This window comes from Populus euphratica, unplaced genomic scaffold (assembly GCF_000495115.2).
Source record: "Populus euphratica unplaced genomic scaffold, PopEup_1.0 scaffold595.1, whole genome shotgun sequence".
Classification (NCBI taxonomy): Eukaryota; Viridiplantae; Streptophyta; class Magnoliopsida; order Malpighiales; family Salicaceae; genus Populus; species Populus euphratica.
In genome coordinates, this window is record NW_011500474.1 from 16,998 (window position 1) to 31,977 (window position 14,980).

The following is a 14,980-nucleotide window of genomic DNA, read 5'->3' on the forward strand; positions in this document are numbered from 1 at the left end:
ATATTTTAAATTAAGAGCTGCTACAACTATTATCCCTCTTAATTGCTTATAGACTAGGCTAGATAGTGTTTTACGTTCTCTGCCACTCCCTCCATGCAAGTCAAGGGTCTAAAAATTCTTATAAAACAAGAGGTAAAGATGAATCAATTCATTTCACTACACATATACATTTTTTTATTTTCACAGCACCTGCTTTTATTATTTGCTTCAATTCTCATCAATATCGAACACATAACCTGTAAGGTTAAATTCTTCATACATCTTAACTAACTTAAGGATTAGAGGTCCCCACATCTAAAAAAAAAAAAAACCTTATTTTGCAGGCAATCGTGATCTTCAAGTCCAACAATCCATCTCCGAAGTTTCAACTTAGTAATTAGTCTTGGAAAAGCCTGATCCAATGAAGTTTTCCTTGGAACCTTGTAAAGGTAGAACATTAATATTGATAAATCTACTTACTGTACAAGCAAAATTGAAGTTTAGCCACGATATTACTATAATTATGAAGGTTACAATAGATCGTTCACATCGTGGCAATTTAGTCATCAACATGCGAATCTTGTCTTTGACAGATCATGCATAAGAATCATCTTCGTCTGAAAAGGATTGGTACCTTGTATATGATTGTCTTTTAGCCACAACGTAGTGAAATATCGACTATATATATGCATCTATGATTTGCATGTTTTATCAGGTTGTCTTAATTACTAGACTTGAGATAATCCGTCAAAAGCATTTCAGCTCTCTTTCAATGTTCAATTCTTCTACGATCAGTGATCGTCCCGTGGCGCTTGCTGCTGCGAATCTAAATTATGTAAGGGAGTCATCAAGCTTTTTAAGTTTGGTTTTACTAATTACATATATTGAAGACTTATCTATGCAAAACAAATTCTCTAACATGCATGGCGAATCTTATTGTGAAGTTTCAGCAAGGAATTTGAGCCATCGTGTAACAAGAAAGCAAAAGGGATATGTGGAAACTTGAGGTAGCTGAAGGTGACGGTCCCTGGTTGTTTAGCACAAACAAATTTGTTGGTAGACAGATATGGAGATTTGAACCGAATGCTTGGACACCAGAGGAACAAGCACAAGTTGAAATGGCGAGAGAAAAGTTTCGCTTAAATCGATTTTATACTAAAGCGAGCGGTGATGTTCTTAAGAATTTCCAGGTGAGCTCCGAATAAACTCTCTCACGCTGCAAGTCAGAGTATTTTTAGAATAAATAATCCAAAGAAATTTTGTTAGTTTTCTTTTCTTCTTTCCTTGCTAGTTTTTTTCTTCTTCTTCTTCTGGTAATGAAAATATTGCCTTGCTTAATAAGATGGTTTTGAAATTGGAGTCCCGTCCTCTCTTCTTTGCAGTAGGTGTAAGGAAGCACGAGACCATTAAACACATTTTTAGAATAAACTCAAAAGCCTCTTGATAAATGTTAGTTTTTTTTTTTTTTACAAGCACAGCTTATCAAGGAAAACCAAATTGATCTCAGAATCCCACCAGTGAGATTGGGAAACGGAGAAGAAATAAGTCGTGAAAAAGTTGAAACTGCTTTGAGGAAAGCTGTTCGATTCACCTCAGCGATCCAAGCAAGTGATGGACACTGGCCTGCGGAATTTTCTGGCCCGTTATTTTTAATGCCTCCATTGGTACGTCCAAATAAATTTTTAATGGTGGATCTATTTTCTAAGCTAGCTTTTTAAAATATTGTTGTTACATAGGTGCTATATATTGTTGCAGATCATGGTCCTCTACCTCAGTCGAAGCCTTGATACCGTTCTATCAACAGAACACAAGAAGGAAATTATTCGCTATATCTATAATCATCAAGTAATTGTGTATATATTATAACTCACGTAACTCGTCCGTTTTGGATTAATTATTGAGTGTCTGAATTTATTACACAAAGTCATTGAATCTGTGTTGGACCGAACGTGTCCATCCACTTTTTTGTGTTCAAATCGGATGTATAAGTAACATGCGATCCCAACTTACACTGATTGTTATAAACACAAATTAACTTGAGTTCTGAAAGATGTTACACATGATCTCTACTAACATTTCAATTTCAATATATGTCTACTGAACAACATGTATACGTGTGATCTGTAAAGAATGAAGATGGTGGGTGGGGATTCCATATAGAGAGCCATAGCACAATGTTGGGCACGGCACTTAATTATGTTGCCCTGCGTTTGCTCGGAGAAGGACCCGAAGGAGGCAGAGATGGGGCTGCCACAAAGGCCCGCAAATGGGTACTTGATCATGGGGGAGCCACAATGATACCTGCCTGGGGAAAGGTTTATCTTTCGGTAATAGTATTCAAAATCTTTTTCTTTTTCTTTAACCAGAATAGCATATAAATAGCATGTTAACTAGCTGTAAGAATTAATAGCTCTGATTAATGTTAAGATTTGTTATTGCAAAGGTACTTGGAACGTACGAGTGGTCAGGCTGCAACCCAGTGCCTCCAGAATTTTTGCTATTCCCTTCCTTTCTTCCCTTTAGTCCAGGTGATTATCTAGTTAATGAAGACAAAACTTCATTAAACTTGGTTATAGCAAGGCTTAATACAAAGGAGATTACTTCTTCTAATTTTTGTCTGTCATATGAAATGCAGGGAAGGTGTGGTGTCATTTGCGCACAGTTTACACACCCATGTCTTATTTGTACGGTAAGAAATTCGTTGGACCGATAACCGATCTCATTTTGCAACTGAGACGTGAACTTTACATTCAACCCTATGAAGAAATAGACTGGAATAAAGCACGTCATTTATGTTTAAAGGTAATTGATTTGTCCTATAATTCATGTAACTGTTAATAATAATCTGGACCAGCAAAAGAAGTACTTACCTCTTACCGTCCTGTTTTCGAGTGACTAGTTCCAAGAAGTTTTATTACTAGCAATTCTGATGAAAATGGTGCAGGAGGATCTTTACACCTCTCGCTCTATTGCTCAAAATCTGCTTTTAGATGGTGTTCATTACCTGAGTGAGAGGCTTCTTAAACAATGGCCCTTCTCCAAGCTGAGAGAGCAGGCTCTACAAGAAGCAATCAAGCATATTCACTATGAAGATGAGAGTACTAGATATATGACTCATGCTAGTATAGAGAAGGTATTCTTGTAGAACATAGGTGAATCATTCACAAACTGAAGTAATGGAATTTGCTTCCTGGGGGATGCTGCTACATTCAATTCTTGCTAGACTAGACTCGCTTGAGTTCTTATTATGCAGGAATATGAATAATGACCATGTTAGATATAATATATTTTCAGTCCTTGAATATGATGGCTTGCTGGGCAGAAGACCCCACTTCAGATGCATTCAAATTTCACCTTGCTAGAGTTCCTGATATTTTATGGCTTGCTGAAGATGGAATGAAAACGCAGGTTTGATGTTTATAAGCTGTGATTCAGCTGCCATAATTAAAAAAATGTCAGTAATTAACAAGTACGTAAACATTGAACTTGTTGCATATAAACAGAGTATCGGCAGTCAGTTGTGGGATGCTGCTTTTGCAACTCAAGCTATTATCGCAAGTAATCTTGTTGATGAATATGGCTCTACTCTCAGAAAAGCACACGAGTTCCTGAAACTGTCACAGGTTTGTTCCTGAGTCCAAAAGAAATCGTAATTTATTGGCTCGCCCGGTCCGGCATCTTACTCTTTAGTTGTTTTAACATAGCTTACACAGCCATCGTTCAGAATCAGAGCAAGTGATTGGTCAAAAAACCAGTGTTATATTATCTCCTTGTTTATTTTCTCTTACAATCATCTCCTCAGATTCAAGAAAATGCTTATGGAGACTTCAGGAGCATGTATCGTCATATTTCTAAAGGAGCATGGACTCTCTCTGTTAAAGATCATGGTTGGCAAGTCTCGGATTGCACAGCTGAAGCGCTAAGGGTAAACAAGTTCAGTTAGTCTTTTTAGGAGTTAAAACTGTAAAGATTACGTTTGTAAGAAAAAAATCCTTCTTTTGCAGGCTTTACTCCTACTTTCACAAATGCCAGCAGAAATTGTTGGTGAAACAATTGATACCGAAAGATTACATAATGCTATAGATTTCCTCCTATCTTTACAGGTATGAATGTCTAATTTATTTTTCGACATCAAGGCTACTGTACAGACATGTTTTCCACAGATAAATTGTCCTGGTTGTGATAAGCTCTTATCGTAGCTCTCATGCTTGTTGTTTCCCTTTGCCAGAGCAAAAATGGTGGTTTCTCTGTTTGGGAGCCAGCAAGAGGGCAGAGGTGGTTGGAGGTAATATTTTGGGAGATTTTCTTTTAAATCAACTCGGAATTCTTTCCTCTACAAGTACATATGTTCTGTGATGCCGTCTTCCTCAGGTCTTAAATCCCACTCAAGCTTTTGGTGATGTAATGGTTGAAACCGAGTATGTACAATCCACCTTATCCTCTATATAAACATTCATGCTTCTCAAAAAAGGTGCAGATTAGCGTCTCTTTTCTGTGGTTTAGGTATGTTGAATGCACGGCATCTGCCATCCAGGTTCTAGTATTGTTCAAAAGCTTACATCCTGGATACCGAAGGAAAGAGATAGAAGTTTCTGTGGCCAACGCATCAAGTTACATCGAAGATGCACAGATGAGCGATGGTTCTTGGTAATTTTGGTATCCTATCAACAGTCAATGGAGAAAATCATAAATATGCAAGCAAGAACAAAGAAATTAGTTAGATGCTGTTCTGATGGCAGGTATGGCAATTGGGGGATTTGCTACACGTATGGAACATACTTCGCATTAAAAGGGCTGGCTTCTGTTGGAAAGACGTACAGAAATAGCAGGACAGTTCGGAAAGCTTGTGAATTTCTGCTGTCAAAACAGCACAACTCCGGAGGTTGGGGAGAGAGCTATCTTTCTTGCGCCAACTCGGTAAATACCCTATCACGTTACATATTTGTTCATGCAGTTCCCAGCTACTAGTACAATCGAGTTACCCCTATTACTGGATGGGACACCTGGAAAATCGTTTCAAAAAGTTAGTTTCCCCATCAATTTTTTTGAGGTTATAACAGCTGGTTCGGAATGTCTGACCAAACAGAAGTATACAGAGACAGAAGGAAACAAATCAAATGTTGTACAAACAGCATGGGCAATGATGGGTCTTATTTATGCAGGACAGGTGAGTAGTAGATTAAATTTCATTATAATCATTCTCTAATATGAAAACCATCAGTATAATCAGTCTGTTTTGATGATGAAAATTCACCACTAAACCTGCTACAAGGTCTGATATAAATTCAAAAGAACAAACCAACTATCTAAACACAGACACTTTGATCTGCCTCTGAAAAAATTGATTACCGCGCAAACTAGGACAGATATATCCTGCACTTTTGACATCTCCTACTAACTTAGAACGCCAAACTGGAATACTGGTGTGAAGAATTGATTCTGATTTCCTGCTCTCTAAAAGTGATTCATGTAATTTTTTCGGGGTTAGTATTGGTAAATAGTCCTTGGAAAATTCAATCTAAAAATTATCCCCACTTGTAATCTCCCGACTTCCTAGCAGCCATAGTGGTAGAACTCCGCATAAGCCTGCAAACTTCATTTCTTGTTAGGTAGATTTATCAGAATTCCATTACAATACAAGTACTGTATTCATGCCTCTACTCCATTTGGTTTCCCTGATGTAGAAATCCTGTTAAAACTTCTTCAAGGGAAAAAAAATGTCTCGGCTAGCATGCCACTCAACAACAATCTTAAAGTAGAAAAGGTCCTCAATACAGGAAAGCTATCTTGACTTGGAAGGTCTTCGGAGCAAGGTTATCAAGCTGCGACAGAACCTAATTATCGGACAAGAATAGCTCTGAACAATGAGTTCTTTAAAGTAATGCTGAAAATGTTAGCATGTTCATCCATTATGCAATTCTACCTTGTAGAGTTTAAGTTATTGCATATAAAATAGTTTGCCAAAGAATTGTCTTCTCTATTATTTCTCTCAAAAAGTGCAAGTGTTGACCTTTTTCCCGGTCTTCCTAACAGGCTGAGAAAGATCCAGCTCCTTTACATCAAGCAGCAAGGCTACTTATCAACTCACAGATGGAGAATGGCGAGTTTCCTCAACAGGTATGGCTTGCTATTATATGGTTTTAGCTTTCTTTCTCTCGTTCTTTTCAATCTACAAACTAAAAAGGTGACATGTAGGAAAAGAAAGAATTTCTCTACAATTATAATTTTCCATGATATTTTTTAAAGAAAATTACTATTACCCTCCTATAATTTTTTTAAAAAAATTTATCTTATTTTTCAAATTACAATTTAGACTCTCGAGTTGATAAGTTGATAAGGCTTTACATATTCACTCATGCTTGTCAAAAAAAAAAAATTCAACAATAAAACATATTTACAAAATTATTATTGTAATTTTTATTAATAACTAAATAGCCCGTCAAAATTATATAATTGCATAAAGTTTACAAAATTATAAATGTACAAACTCATTTCTATTCTACCCTAGCCGCCACCTTCTCTCTTTTTAATGCAAACCTTGAGAGTAAAAAAATCTAGAATTCACAAACACAATAGAAAAAAAAAAGTTAAAATAACATTGATAAAAATTTAACCCAATAATTACATGAATTTATTTAATGAAAAAAATCTCAACCATATTATAATAATTTAACACAAACTAAAAGTATAGAAAGAATACGGTAAAGATAATTGATATTTAATAATTCTAATAAAAATTCAATAAAGAATCTAAAATATAAGCAACCTTGCGCATACAATATTATTATGAAATAAGCCAGTTTGAAAAATAAAACTTAAATATAAATTAAATAACTTTATTTATACTAGGTAAAAACATTGGTTGAAAAAATAATATAAGAGTATTAATTCAAATAGAAAAAAATCTTAAATCAATTAGAAAAATAACATAAATCTCGCACAATAACTTTTGAACCTTATCGCAAGGTCTTTTTAATATTTAATTGCTATAAAATTTTAACTTTATAGAAAATAAAGCTTCTAGAATCTTCTAACAAAATTTCAACCCAAACCACTTATCAAATCAAAAATTATGTTTTGTATACATAAAATGTGCTTTAAAAAAATAAAACTAAAACTTGTTCATTTCGACTTAAACTTGTTCATTTCTTTACATGGATTAAATTAATTAAAATCTCGTTATTACTTCACTTTTGAAAGCTTGACCTTATCCAAATTTTTGAATTGTTAATTTTTATGGTTGTAGTTTGGAAAAAGTTATTTTTATAAAAAAAAATTTTGATTAAGGTTTGTTCAGTATTTATATATATTTGGTTAAAACTGTGGTTGAAATTAAGGTTGAATAAAAAGTAATTTAATGTGTTTAGTTAATAATATTTTTTAAATTGAGGTTATAAAATAATTAAAAAGGATATATATTAATATTGATAATTTTTAATTTAAATATTATATATTTAACTACTGCTATTACATTATGAAATAAATAATACTTTATATAAACTATTTTTATTATTCCATTAAACTATCTACAATTCCATCACCTATGAAATTCATCCGATAAGGACTATAGTTTCCATAGTTTTTTAACCATGTAATAAAATTAGATAAAATATTATTAGGAATAAAATTGGGATTATAATTAAATTCTGTAAATGTTATACCATCATGCGATCTTTTTCTAATTTATATAATATCATTAAATAATATTAAACACTAATTATTTTAAATAAAACACAATTAAAAAAATAAAATTTTTACTGTTCACATAAACGATATAGAGTGAATTATAAAAGTGAATAGTGTTATAATTTACTCTGCATTGTTCACTAACAGTACAAAGTGAATTAAAAATTACTCTGCACAAACAAGAGAAGCAGCTTGAAGTTGCTTTCCATTCACCTGTGTTACACAAAAAATATTAGATCCCACGAATAATAAACCATATTTTATACTTTACCAAACACTAACTTTGTTATGATTTACTTTAACTACAAAAATAACCACATAAATAAATACTCTTTTAATAAATGTTTTTTTAAGTTTTTTTACCTTCTCGGAAAGCTTGACTTTATCCTAATGAATATCTCTTTAAACTTCTTGACCCCTTTCTAAAGCTTGACTTCACCCAATGAATGTTCTTTAAGCTTCTTGACTCTTATCTTGTAATTGGCTAAATTAACACCTCTAATTGATACTTGGTGCAATTAGTTGATTCTCATTACCTTTCCTTTCGATGCCACCACATGACATGAGCTGCCTAACAAATTAACAATATTGCAATTGCAAACGTTGCATAGGATTTCCAATTCCATGTCAATCATTGAACACACCCACTAGCTGATATCAACAACAAATCCACGGCAGAAAATCGATTATGATTGCTAATCTGCGCAAGTTGCGCCATTGCTTCCCAGAAGATGATTGTAGCCCACATGCGTCCCAGAGCAAGTTGTGGATACTCTATCAGCATTCTTAGTATGTGGACTAGACAAGAAAAAAACCGTGAGAACAATTTGACCTGCATGGAGAACAGATCTTTAAATTCCTTGTAGCGCACGAGCTTGTCAAATCCAATTCATTCATTCTACTTGCATGGAAAACAAACTCCCCTTCTGTGCTAGAACGAGGATTACATAGCCCTGGATTGCTCAACTCCAAAGGAGGATATTCTGGTGGTAATCTCTTATTAGCAAACCAAAAATCAATAACCAAATCATTTTCCCTTATCCCCCATGTCGTGAAATCAAATGAAACAACTTCGGTTTTGTTCAATTTGATGTGATATGCATGTAAGACTCAAATGAAACAACCCAAGAAGCTTCAGTCTTTCAGCAGATCTAACCCAAAATCAATTTTGGGTTTTGTTCAATTTGATGTGATATCCAAGTAAGACTCGGTATCTTCTCCAAAATGTGAATCAAAGCCCCAAAAATCAGTTAGAGATGCACGAACAAGACCCCCAAAATCCATGATTGAATCGATGCCTGCTAAAAACCTCATCACCGGAAGCATGAGGGACGCCTTGTAAACATATTTATCATAGTGAGTGCATACTTCCATAGTTATCTATTTGTAATTCTAGTCATGCTGTAGCTGCATAGCAAATACAGCCCTCCCTCAAAATAGGTTTTGTTTTGGTTACAATAGATTATTGTATTAATATAGGTAAGACAGATTATGTGCATCTGGATTAATATTATAGACCTTAAAATTAATGATTATATAAGCTTTTAATGATTATAAAATTTATGAAACTCAAATTAATAATATCTAGAAAATAAATTTAGAATCTAAATTGATAATATCTGAAAAATAAATTTAGAATCTGACCAGTTGAGTTATGTCCTAAAAAATTTCAATAAAAATCTTTAGTTGAACGATAGGTTGATCTTTTCATTTATATATGGTATTGTGGTAGCTGTGTGTGATTGTGGTTTGACAAAAATTATTTTATAAAAAATATTTTTGATTGAGATTGATTTAATATTTATGTATATTTGGTTAAAATTATAGTTGAAATTAAAGTTGAACAAAAAATAGTTTAATATATTTGATTAATAATACTTTTAAAATTAAGGTTATAAAATAATTTTAAAAATATATATTAATATTGATGATTTTAATTTAAATATTATAGATTTAACTATTATTATCACATCATAAAATAAATAATACTTTATATAAAATATTTTTTATTATTTCATTAAATTATTTACAATTCCATCATATATAAAATACATCTGATAAGGATGGAATAGAATTTTTTTAGTTTCTTAAACGCACAATAATTTATGTAGTATCATTAAATAATATTAAATACTAATTTTTTAAATAAAATATAATTTTTATTTTTTATTTTACTAGATTCAAAGCATACATTATTTATGATAATTAATTAGCATAAACAGGGCTAAAAAATAAAATAATGGTCCTAGAAGGCGCCATTGTTTATTGTTAACAAAAAAGTAAAGGGAAGTTGCTTCGTGTTCACCTGTGTTTGGAATACAGGAACAGGTGGGATCCATGATCAGTAAAACATGTTTCTTTTTATAATCAAACATTTCTTAGCTGTGTTTTATTTAAAATGCAACCGTAATCGCATAAACAAACGCAGCATACATTTTTAAGAAACTGAAGACAGGGAAAAAAATAACCACGGAGGGTGAGTATATTTTTCCTTATTTTTTACTTTTAATTGTCTCTGTAGCTTTTAACCGTGAATTCTTTCTCACAGCAAATCACCGGGGCCTCCTTGAGGACTTGCATGCTACATTATGCATCATTTAAGAACATATTTCCGCTTTGGGCTCTTGGAGAATATCGTAAGCGTGTACACCCGCGAAGGCTTTAAGAAGCTCCATTTGCATCTTGGAATGCTTGGCAGAGGAATAGGATCACTGTTACATTATTTAAAGACATTTATATGGAAAAAACGATTACTTACACTGTTCAGAATGTATCTTACAGTAAAATTAAACATGTACATGAATTTCTTAAGAAATAAATAAATGTATAACCAAGCATAAACATCGTGTTTAGCATAAATCTTATGTAGAATTAAATTGAATTTCATAAGATTAAATTTGTTTCCATCAAATATAGAAGTAATAACGTTAAATTAAACTATGTTATGTAATTTAATCAATGAACTAAATTTAATTATTTTCTTATATTTCCTATGATTCCACAGTTCGGACATGAATAAACAATTACACATGGATTAAAATAGGTAATTTTGGAATGACACAGCTCCAGTTATTGGAAGAATCTTACCTTTTTGTTTTCCTTGTTTATTGGAAGAGTCTCTCCATTTTAAGCTGCAGTTAAAAGCACATTTCATGAAACGAAACTTGTTTTGATAAGAAACTAAACTTGTATTCTCATTCGTAAAGTGTAGAACAGAAGCCTCTGTTATTTAAATTGTTTTCTAGTTCCAAAGAAAAAATGGTATCGTGTGAGTTCAGTTCCAGTTGTTCTGTTTCCTTTTCCCTCGTCTTCAATTCTGGAGAGTCTAATGTATCCAGGTAAAATGTGATTTCTTATTCATGTTAATCTACAGCTAACAACTCAAATGATCTGCGAGACCAAATTGTACAAAAATCAATCAGCAAGTCGTGCAAAGTTTCCTAATTTCGATTTGTAGAGTAGATAATAGCAAATGGAAAATTAAAATTCTTCAATCATTAAGGTTCTCCTCAACTTTTTATTCTGTCCAATGCCCAGAAGGATGACCACAACACAAAGTAAGCACGACAAACTATAGCAGATTATACAAACTTCCGTTTTCCACAATGCATTGTAAGCAAAAATATAGTAGCCGATTGTATAAACTTCAACATTCAAGGAGTTAATATGCAAAATATTAGTTGGGGGGGGATCACTAGCCTGTTCAGCATAAGTTGAAATACACGCGCGAAAACTCAAAATTAGTTTCCTCATCCCTATGAACGAGAATCATCAAGAGAAATCCTTACTATTAAAAGTAACGAACACATCTCACATAAAACTATTTGTAACAACTTAAGAAAGGATCTGGCAGCATCACTTACATGTTTCAGAAAATTAATTCATGGCCGTGACACCCTCTGATTGTTTACTCGATTAAACCATTGTTTTCAGTGAAACTGGGACACTTTCATGCTCTCTTGATTTCTTATGATCAAAACATTATCAAGCTCCTTCTGCAATTGTGATCTCAACTGGTAGTTCGAAGCCAAACTTGTGTCCAAACTCTCCTTTACGGCAAAAAGTTGCGATTTTCTCATCTCTGCTTCAGCTATCTCAGAATTGCTCAAGAACCCATTGTTCCCTTGAAGTTTTATGAATATTGAGTTAAGCTGATCAAAGAAACATCAAATCGACACTAACATAAAGACGATTCCGTAACTTGAATCCTTACCAAATCAAAATACTACTTGAATCCTTACCTCATTCACATGATTCCGTAACTCATTCACTTGAATACGACATTCCTTAACAAACTTATCCACATTTTCGCTAAAAGCCTTCATATCAAGACCTTTTACCTGGTAAAAACTCTCCTTCTCCTTCTCCATCTCCTCCATCTCCTCTACTTCACTCTTCAAAACCCTAAAACCCAATCCAAATTCAGTTCAATTCTTACATTTAAAAATATGAATAAACGAAATTAATTACTATCATCTTTACCTGAATTCTTGTGAATCAGCATCGTATTTAGCATCAAGGCTCTCGATTTCCGATTTAAGAACCAAGATTTTGAAGTTCTGAAATGCAATTTTGTGGACAAGAACCAAACACCTTTGTTCAATGGACCGAATATTTACCAAATTCGATGCTAACATCCGAGACTTGCTCGTTTGCAATTCTTTCTCTGCCTGCAACCATTTTTTTTTTGTTTTTTATTTTCTCTGAAACCAAACAGAAAGTTAAAGGTTAATTAGGGTTTAAGATTGGGAGTGACCTGGAGAAGAGAGAGACGTTGATTTCTGGTACTTTCCATTTGCTCCAGTCGTTCTCGAAACGCAGAGTAAAGCGCCATTGTTCCTAAACGCAAGGGTTCTTCAATTTTGCTTCTTCAAAAGGACAAAAGAGAATAATATTATTTGAATATGGGGGTTTATATGTAGTTGTTCTGGCTGTGTAAAACGCCAATTTTAATTATTAACTTAATTTAAAATTTAATTTGATAGATATTCATATTTATGGAAAAATAAGTAAATGAATTTGATTAATTAATTATGTATAAACAAGTTCTATGATTTTTGGTTACTATTTCAAGAAAAAATAAAAATATTAAAGATAAATCAAAATCAAAATCATAAAAATAAAAAAATAATTATATTAGATGGTGATTTAATGGAAACGATGATGATTTTATATTTTATTTAATTAAAAATAAAAAAGATAAATAAAATATAAAAAGATCTTTTTTATTTAAATCTTTGTTACTAAAGAATTCTTGTTTTTATTTCCAATACCTTAATCTCTAAAATTGGTAAATAATTATAGCTATTTGGTTTCTGGTTATATTAGATAACATAATTAATTAATTATAAATTCAATTCAAAATCACATTTTGAATACGGTTCACACGAAAGAGAAAAAGCAAAGCATCAAATCGTAGGGTCAGAGATTGTTCTTGTTGCATAACTTGGATTAATTGATACAAAGTTTCAGAATTTGAAGATAATGGAAATTGAATATTGAGATTATTAGAGAGAGAAGATAGTTTACAGGGAAGGTTTGTATTGGGAATTGAAAAAAAAAAATAAGAAGAAGATTATGTATCTAATCTTTAAAAAAATAAGTATTAATTAAGAATAGAAGAAAATGATTGCTATCTAACTAAAAATAGTTAGGATTTTTTACTTAAAAAAATTGGATAACTTTAGAATTTAGAATTTTTTGCAGGGATATATTAGAAATAAAAATAATATATATTTTTTTAATAAAAATATATCATCTTTATACCTTTTATTTTGAAATAACAAAAAAAATCCATTCTAAAATTATTTCAATAATAAATTTACTCTTATATATTTATCTTTATTTCCTCAATTAAACACTAAATATTATCTAAGAATTTAATTCTTATGGTTAAACAGGTTAGCTAAATTTGTATTTATTAATTCTTCAACACCAAAACCCATACATATCAGTAGAGTTTATTAAATTTAGATCAATACATGATATCTAAAAATATTTTTTTAAATCATCTTCGAATAATATAATTTCAATTGTTATGTAAAATTGATCTACAACTATTTTTACCATCAAATAAAACAAATTTAAATAAATTGCTAAATTTAAATTTTATTTTGATTTATAATGCTTATTTTATTAAATTCAAATACAACCCTAAAAAAATTCCATATCTTTTGAATTAATATATATTTAAATCTTCAAATTAAAAACAAACATAATTTTTTTTACATGCATCCATCAAAAGATAATATATACATATATCTACATGATTTGATAATGTCAAGAAAGAAAATAATTTTACAAAATTTCTCAAAAACATCATACATTAAAAATTTCTCAAAAATATCATACATTAAAAAAAATAATATTAAAAAAATAATAAAAGAAATGCACCTAAATTAGGCGCATTAGGTCAGTCGTGTATGAGACTTTCCAAGTCTTTTAATATAACTAGGCTAAGTGTGTAAAATCCAAAAAAAAATTAAAATGTTATTATATACATGATAAATAAAAGTAATAATTAAGAAATTAAATATAAAAATATAAAGATATAAAGAAAATTACTCAAATTGTTATTCAAAAGAGAAGGAAAAACACCAAATCTTTTAGAAATACAAACCTAGAAACTCCAAATAGAGAGGACAACCAAATACAAGGGTTCTAACAAGGATACAATAAATGCAGAGTTAAAGAAAAAGAGGAAAAAGGAGCGACTGCATGCTTGAGAAGAGAGGCCAAAATATTCAATTTATATGAGTTGAAATTTTGAAAATTTTAAATGTATGGCCACAATACTTGATTGTATAAAACAAGTTAACAATTAAGTAGGAATTATGCATAAATTTCAGATTTTATAACTTAGGGTTCTTAAAAGAAAATTTGAGAGAAATGCATAAATTGATATAAATAAGGTTAATTAAGCTAAATAAGATGTTCTAAACTTGAAAGAAACACACAAAATTGTTAAAGAAAGAAATCATTGATTCAAAACTTAAGTGCCGACCATGTTATGGAAAAAGAGAGGAAAGAGATTTTAAAATTTAGGGTTGATGAACACTTATGGCATGTGTAGTATGTGAACAATGAGTGTGTGGGGTATGAAAAATCAGGTAGAAAAAAAGAAAAGAAAGAGGGGGATCCTTAGTTTCCTTAGACTAAGTGATTAGTACTTAAAAATATATTTTTATTAAGGTTTTATATCATCATTTTACATTTGAAGTATCAATAACTCCTTAACTAAAATATGTTTTATAATAGCATATCTAATAATATAAGATACCTTTAATTTATGGTAAATATTCATTTTAAATGCAGG

The 14,980-nt window shown here is 31.4% G+C and overlaps 2 protein-coding genes across 11 annotated transcripts; one reads left to right on the plus strand and one right to left on the minus strand.

The window, feature by feature from the left end:
- The first annotated feature begins 559 nt into the window (after positions 1–559).
- Positions 560–10,651, plus strand: LOC105114909 (beta-amyrin synthase-like). Of its 6 annotated transcripts, none has more exons than XR_840242.1 (19): positions 560–814; positions 924–1,169; positions 1,458–1,643; positions 1,735–1,824; positions 2,109–2,306; positions 2,423–2,507; positions 2,615–2,781; positions 2,924–3,112; positions 3,274–3,387; positions 3,483–3,602; positions 3,782–3,904; positions 3,984–4,082; positions 4,208–4,264; positions 4,351–4,397; positions 4,483–4,626; positions 4,719–4,896; positions 5,066–5,146; positions 5,664–5,871; positions 6,013–6,096. XR_840242.1 is itself a non-coding variant. In XM_011011633.1 (19 exons), the coding sequence occupies exons 2-19, from the start codon at positions 972–974 to the stop codon at positions 8,314–8,316; spliced, it is 2,244 nt and encodes a 747-aa protein (XP_011009935.1). In that variant the 5' UTR covers positions 560–814; positions 924–971; the 3' UTR covers positions 8,317–8,730. The 6 variants fall into 6 exon arrangements, 5 of the variants coding, with proteins under 5 accessions (XP_011009935.1, XP_011009932.1, XP_011009933.1 ...); XM_011011633.1 differs by lacking the exon at positions 5,664–5,871 and adding an exon at positions 8,233–8,730; XM_011011630.1 differs by lacking the exon at positions 5,664–5,871 and adding an exon at positions 10,214–10,651 and having other exon boundaries at positions 561–814.
- LOC105114907 (cytomegalovirus UL139 protein) lies at positions 10,290–12,557 on the minus strand. Of its 5 annotated transcripts, none has more exons than XR_840238.1 (6): positions 12,422–12,557; positions 12,148–12,335; positions 11,907–12,069; positions 11,529–11,816; positions 10,753–10,796; positions 10,290–10,376 (listed from the first exon to the last, which is right to left on the minus strand). XR_840238.1 is itself a non-coding variant. In XM_011011629.1 (4 exons), the coding sequence occupies exons 1-4, from the start codon at positions 12,497–12,499 to the stop codon at positions 11,595–11,597; spliced, it is 651 nt and encodes a 216-aa protein (XP_011009931.1). In that variant the 5' UTR covers positions 12,500–12,557; the 3' UTR covers positions 11,426–11,594. The 5 variants fall into 5 exon arrangements, 1 of the variants encoding a protein (XP_011009931.1); XR_840240.1 differs by lacking the exons at positions 10,290–10,376; positions 10,753–10,796 and adding exons at positions 11,247–11,328; positions 11,412–11,420; XR_840239.1 differs by lacking the exon at positions 10,753–10,796 and having other exon boundaries at positions 10,304–10,376.
- Positions 12,558–14,980: the final 2,423 nt, after the last annotated feature.